Raw genomic sequence first — 10,341 nt, 5'->3', positions numbered from 1 at the left:
TGAGAAAAAACAAGGCAGAACGCAACGAAGACGCAACGCGTCCCAATGCTAATCAAATGGGGACGCGACGCGTCTTCGTTGCGTTCTTCCTTGTTTTTTTCTTATTCTGGAACGACCCTTAAGGCCAACGCAGAATAGAATCTTTAACCGGAACCGCAATCGTAACCGTAAGCGTAAGAATGAGTTAGAGAAGGATAAACAATAATATACCTATCCTTCTTTAACTCATTCTCGCGGTTACGATTGCGGTTTCGGTTAAAGATTCTATTCTGCGTTGGCCTTTAACGGTGACCACCCTTAAGGTACAGTCCTATAGCCTAAATTCTAAAAGTTAAAATTTAAAAGTTCTAATATTTATTTGTTAGAATTATTAAAAGTTCGAATGTTTATTTGTTCAAATAGCCATGCTTAAATAGAATTCTAACATAAGAACATTCTAACATTTCAGAATTATAACAAATAAACATTATAACTTTTGGAAATTTGAACAACTAGACATTCGAACTTTTAGCTATTCGAACAAATAAACATTCAATTTTTTAAAATTCCAACAAATAGTTATTCTTACTTTCAAAATTTAGGTCAAAATAAAGGCCTAAACAGAATGAATACGGATACGGGAACAGGGCATGCAAATACAAATGATGATAGAAGCTGTGTGTCCTTTTCTTTCTCATGCCCTGTTCCCGTAACCGTATTCATTCTGCGTTGGCCTAAAGGTGTCTCTGGGTGGAGTCCCATGGTAGCGTTTTGCGTTGCGTTTTGTAACTAGTCCATGAGTGCAAATAGAGCAAACATATATCTGTATCTCTCTCACACTTATAGTCTAGTTACAAAATTTAAAATGGCGGATCCAATATGGCGGACATTTTTTCAAAATTAATTTAATTTGCATAAAATTTGTTAGTCGGGGGTTTTCGGGGTCACTGATTACGAATCTAAAGTCAGATTTAAAAAAATTAAAAATTGTGACCCCGAAAACCCCAGAATAACAAGTTTTAACGTTTTAAGTGAATTTGATAAATGTTGAAAAAATGACCGCCATTTTGAATTTTTAAAATCTGATTTTAGATTCGTAATCAGATACCCCGAAAACCCCCTTATTTTCTAATTGATTTAAATGAATAATAATTATTATTATTCTATTTATAAAATGTAAATAGAATAAAAAACAAGCAACTTTAGATCTTTGAAGAAACTAACGAAGATAAAGATTAAAAAACCTTTTTATTTTATGTCAACGTTTCAAGCTTTAGCAGCAGCTCATGCTCAGGACTAAAACTGAAGATTTTTGCAAGACTACATGCTACCTGGGAATTTTAAACTTTTTTTAAACATTTAAATGCCAATTAAACGTTTCTATATAACGCTTACACTGAAATACTTTTATCACAACTATAAACACTTTATAAAAAACAATGTAACTTCACTTTTGTGCCTATATGGAAAAATGCTTTTTTATCCCTATATATTAAAGAACCAGTTGAGACTAGTAGAAATTGAACATGGATCTACTAGTGTCAACTTGCTTTCCAAATTGAAAAACTTTTCCCTGTAGCAATTCTACTGGTTTTAACTTGGAAATCCTATTTATGTAACTGAAACGGATATCCATAAGATAAAATTGAAATGGTTCTATCTTGGATTGTCCTCTACAATTTTTGTTTCGACTTGTTTTAACATGGATTTCCAATCTTATCATTCCCGGTAAAAAGCGAAGAATTGAAAAGAATTCAAAATAGGCGAATTTACCTCGGAGCTCTATTCCACGGAAACGACCAAAATTTCAGAAAAGTCTATTATTCTGAATTGACTTCACAAAAATATGAAACGCGCATTCAAAAGAATGAGAAAGTACAGCAAATCAGTAGAAATTTCTATTCCTCTGAATTAACTCACTGCCACTCAAGATTCCACTAGAAAGTGAGGTTAGGTTTCAAAACTTGACTTAAACATTGAATACATGAAAATTCCTTTCAGTATCATTTTATATTTTATCGTAAGCACATTGCGTTTTTTAACCATATTTTCAGTAGTTTTAATATTTACTTTTAATAGTTTAGCACTGAAATTACAATGAAATTCACACGACGCGAAATACATAACTGTCACTGCGTTTTATTTTAAGACAATAACTAGAGAAGCTCTTACAGACAATTAGAAAAATTAGGTTTTTTCAAATTGTTTGTCAAAAGTTCTATTCCTTTTAATGCGCTTCTGAAATTTGATGCAGTCAATTGAGAATAATAAACATTTCAGATTTACTCGTCGAACATTCTATTCTTTTGAATTGACTACCTAGAATCGTTAGCAGTCAATTCACAAGAATAGAACTTCATAATTTTTTCAAGAACTTGCAATACAGGAAGGAAGAGTAAGGAGACCGAACTCTGCTTCTACAAATGTCAGAGAAATATGCACGAAAAGTGCCAGACTCACCGTGTTCTAGTTGATCACCAATTAAGTCGATCATGCGCATTGAACTAAAGTTCAGTGTTGACTGTTGACATAGATGAAAAGTGTGGTTATGTCAAGGTAAATATTACATAGTTTAAACAGTGTTAATTTTAAAAGCAAATTTATTTATTTGCAATTGTGATATTATTTAGATTTTCAAAATAATTTAATAATATATTCATGAAAAGGGAAAAATTTTGCGAAAATGGTTAAGAAGAATTGTGTTTATAACTAGAGTATATTTACATACCGTAGAAGGATAGAAGAGACTAATGTTTTTACACTCTTTTTCTTTCTTTACATCCTGGCAGACAACACGACATTTTTTAAATAAAATAAATAAATAATTATTAAAACGAAATGTATTGTATAATTATGTATGTATCTCACTAAGACCGGCTAAATGTAAACATTAGATCTTACATCTCACTCGCACAATTTTTACGAGAAACAGAGACACAACACAGCTTATGCGCATGATCAACTTAATTGGAGGTCGACTAGAACGCAGTGAGCCTGGCACTTTTCGTGCATATTTCTCTGAGATTTTTAAAGCGCTTTCTACACAGAGTTCGGTCTCCTTACTCTTCCTTCCTGTTGCAATACCATAAAACTTTGCGCATTAGGAAAAATAGAAAATTTGAATTCTTTTCTATCTCCCGATCGACGAGAGCAATAGAGAAGAATTGATTTTTCTGAAATTTTGATGGTTCCCGTGGAATAGAACTCTGAGGGTGAAGTCCTATGGCAGCGTTTTGCGTTGCGTTTTGTAACTAGGCCATGCGTGTGAGAGAGATGGAGATATACGTTCGCTATATTTGCACTCATGGCCTAGTTACAAAACGCAAAGCAAAACGCTGCCATGGGACTCCAGCCTGAGGCCGCAGTCCCATGGCAGCGTTTTGCGTTGCGTTGTAATGAGAGAGAATGCAGCAAACGTATATTTGCGTCTTTTTCTCTCCCATTACGACGCAACGCAAAACGCTGTTATGGGACTCCACCCTGAGGTAAATTCGCGTATTCAGAATAATTCAAAATTCTCGTTTTCAAGCATATTTTCTAGAAATTGAATTCTTTTCTATTCTACGCTTCTTACCGGGTAGGAAAATTTTTGTTTTTTAAAATTGCGTTCACACGCAATTTTTTTGACAAAAAATGAAAATTTATTTCTTTCGAGGATTTTGAAATCTAAATTTAATTCTTTTTAATTATGTCAATTTCAAACCATTTTTATTTAATATTTTGGTTGTGATGAAGCCTTGAACATCAATAATTTGTAAACTGTAATAGTAATTGATTCTCTTTTGTATTTTTACTCAAAAAATTGTTAACGTAACCTAAAATTCTTTGCTTATTAGGTATATTACTTGCCAGTACGTCACAAATTTAATAAATATTGTACTAGTTGTTTATATACAGCTAGTACAATTTTTATTTGACATTGTATTAAGGCCTAAGCACAATAGATTCGCGAAAGTCGTTCGCGAACGCAAAGCATGAGTTAGAAAAGGACAGAGATATATTTGTGTCCTTGTCTATCTCATGCATCTCGTTCGCGAACGACTTTCGCGAACCTATTGTGCGTTGGACTTTAATAAAATAAATAATATGTGTATATAATATTGAAAAATATAATTACTTAAAATATTGGGATTGGTGGTCTAGTGATAATCTAGTAACTTTTACCTACTCCGGTCCTCCATTAAAATTTTTTTCTCTTTTCATCGTACTTTTTAAAAAAAGATAGAGAAGGAAAATGGAGGTAACCACCAGATGGCATATTGATCCAATTATTTAACAAATCAGCTGCCTTCAATAAACCTTTAAAACTCAGGGTACAGTCCCATGTTGAGCAGAAAACACAATGCAAAGTAGAATTTCGTGAGAGTGGAAAGGATAGTGATATCTGACTATCTCTCTTGCACTCACGAAATTCAATGTTAGCAATGTTGTGCTGTAATGTAATAAAATGTAATAAAATTAATATTGCACGGTAAGGTTGCCTTAACATTGCTGTAATATTACCAAAGTATTACACAGTAAATTTTCAATGTTTAAAGCTACATTGTCATTCAATATTACATAAATGTTACTGTACAATTGTGAATCATTGCCGCAATGTTGCTGCAAGGTTACGAGCTATTTGGGTAACAATAAGCTACATTATCGGATTATCGCTAATTATAAAGATTTATTCATATCACAATTATTCTACTGACAAAATATAAATATTGTTTATATTTTATAAATTAAATTTAGATTTCAAAATTCCCGATAGAGATAGATTTGCTATTGAAAAAGCGGGGTGTGAACGCAATTTCATAAAAAAACTATTTTTTTTACCAAACGTGTAAATGTACCTTAAACACGTACATTTTCTTACATTTACCCATCCCTGTTGAGTGTTGTAGAAAATTTGAATTCAATGACCCATCCTTACTTTTATGTGAACCTTGGTAAAATGTTCTCTTTTTTTGGTCCAAATACATTTAAACACACATGTGCACGTGCAGTCCAATTCTGCTGCAAGTGCTACCGTTTTTCTCGGCTCTTGGAGCTTTTAATACTTTGAATTGCTCGAGTGGTCAGAGAGAGATAGTGTCACGAAAATCGTAAACGACGTAAAGAAGTTTTTTTTTTAAAGAAGCAGTCACTATCCAGATCTGCGGATATTGGACTCAGTTATCTCCTCATTAGTTCTATCGGTTGTTTGCTCGTGCATATTACTCTCTTTGTCGTTCGAAAATTTCACAACATTTTCTCGTTAAATCGTGAGACATTAAAGAGTGTGTGTAATATACAAGTGGAATATTCTTCAAAACAAGAGTCGAATTTTCGTCTTTGTGGGAAGGATTAATTTCGTAATTGCTGAAAACCGATTGAAAATCCAGTGAAAAGCATGACTCTGGGTTCACAATTGGAAGCAGGAGAGCATGGAGAGAAAGGAAATCTTAAAATTCCATTGACCAACGGAAAGAAGAATGAAGCAGAGACTGGTAAGAATTTATTTTTCAAAAGAAAAACTTTTTTCATTCATGCAAAAAAAAAATTTTTTCTTTTATTTTTCCAAATTGGTATTTTTTCGAAATGATGAAATAATTTGTGGGAAATATTTTTTTGTAAATAAAATCATAATGATGTGTTTGATCTTTATCTGCTAAAAAATCATTTTTCCCTGCTTTTTTTGCTCTTGAATTTGTAAAAAGTGAGCCGGCCACCCGGTGTTATGTAACGTGCATTGCTCCAATCTGAGGTCGGTCACGCGAACCATGAGCCATAAGTTTTCCGCGCAATCTTCCACGGCCTCTCACTAGAGTCGCTGTACGCAGTCGCAAAACAGCGATTGAGTGAGACCCCCCAAAGCAGTAGACAACTTACAACCAATCGCCATTATCCGTTAACTGGAAATTCTTTTAAATTCTATTTCGCAATTATTTCATTGGCTGTTGTTCCAAAGTCTTCTGCTCTTACTTTACTATAACTTAGACGAGCAGAAGACAATGTAGCAGACTAAATTCCATTTTACGAACAAATTTTTGGTTGATTGTATATTATGTAAAAATATTTCTCATAATTTTCATAATTTTATAAATTTCTTTTTTCAAGTAACGTACGCTTTTGTTACAAGTCCTAAAATCATTTTAATTAAACTCGTTTTATTAAATACATTTTCTTCAAGAACCGATTATAAAGAAACTTTTAATTTATTTTTTATAGTAAAGGGTACAGTGGACGACAATATTATCGAAAATACAAACAAATTAAATGTTTCTGCTACTTTAATAGCTTCCACATATTGCACTTTATAATCTTATTTTAAAAAATATTTTGATATCGTTTTACATAATATTTATTGTTGTTTTTAATAGTGGGCGTAGGTCATTGCACCCAACCCCATCTTTTACTGTTTGGGTAATAAATACCCCACTTGCTAATAATTTCGAAATTGTTATATAAATTTTAATTAATTTATATTTTCAAATTTCAAACTTTTGTACATGTTTGTTTTTTATGCTTAGAAATATAATAAAATTACTTGTAAATGTATTAAGGGGGAAAGACAGGTAAAATGTTAAAATTTCGATACCATTAAGCTATGGAAATTTTTTTTAGGATCTCAATTTATTCTTTACTAGTTGTCATACTTTTAATAGGGTCGCAAAATAAGTAAAAACAGCCACTTGAAAAACTTGTCTCCGATATTCGTGTTTGATATGTTTTTTGATAGATATCCTCCCAGTAATAAGGGGTGAATTAAAGTGGATTGGCACTTTTATGCTCTTAAATTCCAAACCAATTCCGTTTTCGTCCGCAATCTTAATGAATTCCTTTTCTATTGTTAAATTGATAGTTTCTATCCAATTCAATTCTCTGTAACTACGTGACCAGAATTTGAAACCCCTTTAATGCCCTTTAAAGAATTCAATGTTAATTAAAATGCATTAACTCCACAACAAATAATTCCCTTAAACGGCATTAAAGTGAATTCAGAATTTTTCAAAAATATTTTTTATTTTGAAACAATGGGGGGTTTAACTTTTGGGTGATGAAATTTTCTTTTAGCTATTACAAAAATTAATCAAAAAAATTCATTTAACATTTAAACTTTTTTCCGAAAAAAATTTCACAAACGGTGAAAACGCTATTCTTTTTCAAATTTCAAAGCTAAAAAACTCCATGACGCCTATATTTTATTTAAAAATTATCTGTAGCAAATTTGTTTATTTATCCGTAAAGAATACAAAAAAATTAAAAGAACCTTCGGCAGAAAAAAAACTCTGTCAAAATTTCCAAAAACGGACCAAAAACTATGAAAACATTTTTTACATTCTCATCACATGAGAAGGTATTAGTTTTGGTCGAAAATTGACTTTTGCTAATTTTATGAAATCTTTACGTTTTGGGGTCCCCTGAACCCGAAAAACATGGTCCGGCGATGGTGTCTGTCTGTTCGTCTGTCTGTCTGTAGACACAAAATGTTGTTCCCATGATAACTCTTGAAAAACTTATCGGATCGTTTTTAAATTTAACACACTAGAACACACTAAAAATAAGATTAAAAAAATAGGAATTTTGCAAATATTTTTCTTCTTTTTCTAAAACAAAATAATAATTTTGTTAAATAAATTGTGATTCATAAACAAAAATAATGCAAAATAAATTGCATTATTATTAACTTTTTTATAATTTTTCTTTTCAAATATTTTCAATTTTAAAATTAATATATTGAAAATCATCGAATTGTTGCAAAGAATTTTATCAAAAAATTTGATGATAATAGAATTCCTTCAGAGAATTTTATTATTTAGGAAAAAAACTGAATTCTCACAAAGAATTTTATTAAAAATTTTAAATATCCTAATTAAATACTTTTGAAGAATTTCTTTGAATTTTTTTTTAAACTAATGGAGTAATAATTTTAATTGAAAATTTTGAAAGCATTTGAATTTTATGAAGAAGAATTTTATTAAAAGTGAATTGAAAATAATTGAATTCTTCCTGAGAATTTTACTAATATTTATAAAAATTGTTTTGAAGAATTTATTAAAATTTTTGGACATAATTGAAATTTATGGAAATATTTAAAAATATTTGAATTCATCCGAGGAATTTAATTAAAGTTGTTTTAAAAATCATTGGATTTTTGTAAAGATTTTACTATTGAAAAAAATAATTGAATATTGTTGAGAAAGATTTTACTATTTATAAAAAATAATTAAAATGTTTCGCGAGAATTTTTAAAAATTTTAAGAAATAATTAAATTGTTATGAAGAATTTTATAGAAATATTTTAAAATATAATAAAATTTTTTCGAGAAATTCAATTAAAGTTGTTTCGAAAATAATGGAATTTCTTTAAAGAATTTTATTAAAATTATGTATATTCAAAATCATTGAATTCATCACAAGAATTTTATTACTTTTTTGAAAATAATTGAATTCTTTCAATTATTTTTTGACGAATATATTTAAAAATTGCATTGAAAGTAATTTAATTTTTATATAGAATTTTTTAAAAATATTTTGAAAATAATTGAACTATTTTTAGAGAATTTTAAATTCTTGTTGAAATTGCATTTTATGGAAATGTTTGAAAATAATTAAATTCTTTCATGTAATTTTATTTAAATTTGATTAAAAAGTAATTTAATTCTTGTGAAGAATTTTACTATTTATAAAAATAATTGAACTTTTTCGAAGGATTTATTAAAATTTTAGAAAATATGAACTGTAATAATTAATTTTGTACTTAATAAGTGAATTTTTTAAATTTTGATTATGAAATTATTTTAAAAATTTATATTTGAAGATTAAAAATATTTGTAATTTGCATAACAATAATAAATTGAATATCACGTTCCGCGCGTAAAATTTTCTAGTTATCTAAAGATTACAAAAACAAAAGTATAAACAAAAGACAGCTTCAGAGTGTGAGGGACAGAAAAAGTGAATGAATGAAAGAATGAAAGAACATTCAAATTAATATAGTTAATTGTGTAAAGGTTTACATGTTCCACTTTAATAAATGTTTAGCGTGAAACTTTTCTAAAAATTGAAGTTACTTTTTCATGTAAATCTCCCTGGTTAAAAAACCGGACAGATTTCGGACTAATCCGAAATTTGTCCAAAACAGTGCGGTTTATGGTCAGGTTTTTGTCACCCGAAATTAATCCGGATAAATCCGAACTCTATACGGTTTGTGAACAACTAGTAAATCCGAAGTTGGTCGGATAAGGTCTGAAATTAATCAGTTAATTTTAACTAGTGAATCCGGAATTAGTCCGAAACAGTCAAAAATTAGACCGGACAATTTAGTGAATGTTAATAAAAAAAATAATTATTATTACACATATTAATTATCATTACTTTATGGTACATCAACATATTTTTCGATATACCTATCGCAATTTTATCTACATTAACTTAAAATTTCTAACGCTTCGGGATTCGAACCTACACCTATCTAACATTATAACGCACCGAAATCGAATACACTAACCACTATACCACGCTCACATAGGATTTCAAATTCATAATAGAATTTATGAAGTGCCACGAAAAGAAATTACAAAAAACTAACACATCAGTGTTAATTATAATATTAAAAAAAGATAACCAATAATACTAGTGAATTTGTAAAAACAAATTGACTGCCGAAGTAAATATTTTATCTATCATAAGTAAATACCTTGAACAAAAAGTCGGACCGATTTCGGACCAATCCAGAATTTTTCCGCAAGAATACGGTTTATTGTGGAGTTTTTTCACCCTGAATTAAGTTTGAACTTAATACAGTTTTTTATAACTATTGAATCCGTTATTAGTCCGATTTAGTCCGAAGTTAGTCAGATCATAATAGTAAATGCAGAAGTAATCCGATTGGTTTAACCAGTGAATCCGCAGCTAATCCGAAACAGTCTGCTTATGGTCAGGTTTTTGTCCCTCAGAATTAGCCCGGATAAATCCAAACTCAATACGGTTTTTGTATATCCAGTGAATCCGGAATGAGTCCAATCTAGTCCGAAGTTAGTCTGATAATATGCAACTTGCAAATGTGAAATTAGTCCGATTTAAGTCCGGAATTAATCTCCCAGTAATAAGGGGTGAATTAAAGTGGATTGGCACTTTTATGCTCTTAAATTCCAAACCAATTCCGTTTTTGTCCGCAATCTTAATGAATTCCTTTTCTATTGTTAAATTGATAATTTCTATCCAATTCAATTCTCTGTAACCACGTGACCAAAATTTGAAACCCCTTTAATGCCCTTTAAAGAATTCAATGTTAATTAAAAGGCATTAACTCCACAACAAATGATTCCTTTAAACGGCATTAAAGTAAATTCAGACTCTGGTCACGTGGTTGCAGAGAATTGAATTGGATAG

The 10,341-nt window shown here is 30.1% G+C and overlaps 1 protein-coding gene across 1 annotated transcript in view; it reads left to right on the top strand.

Moving 5' to 3' along the window:
- The first annotated feature begins 4,920 nt into the window (after window positions 1-4,920).
- Window positions 4,921-10,341, top strand: part of LOC122505264 (clustered mitochondria protein homolog) — a 64,769-nt gene continuing 59,348 nt past the window's right edge. The window contains exon 1 of the mRNA XM_043616768.1: window positions 4,921-5,453. Coding sequence (XP_043472703.1) covers window positions 5,357-5,453 — 97 coding nt within the window. The 5' untranslated portion in view covers window positions 4,921-5,356. The remainder of the gene's footprint in view (window positions 5,454-10,341) is intronic.

The sequence above is a fragment of the Leptopilina heterotoma genome, unplaced genomic scaffold (genome assembly GCF_015476425.1).
Source record: "Leptopilina heterotoma isolate Lh14 unplaced genomic scaffold, ASM1547642v1 Lhet_351, whole genome shotgun sequence".
Lineage (NCBI taxonomy): Eukaryota > Metazoa > Arthropoda > Insecta > Hymenoptera > Figitidae > Leptopilina > Leptopilina heterotoma.
Note: the sequence above shows the minus strand (reverse complement) of the source record. Positions and strands in the feature narration are given on the sequence as shown.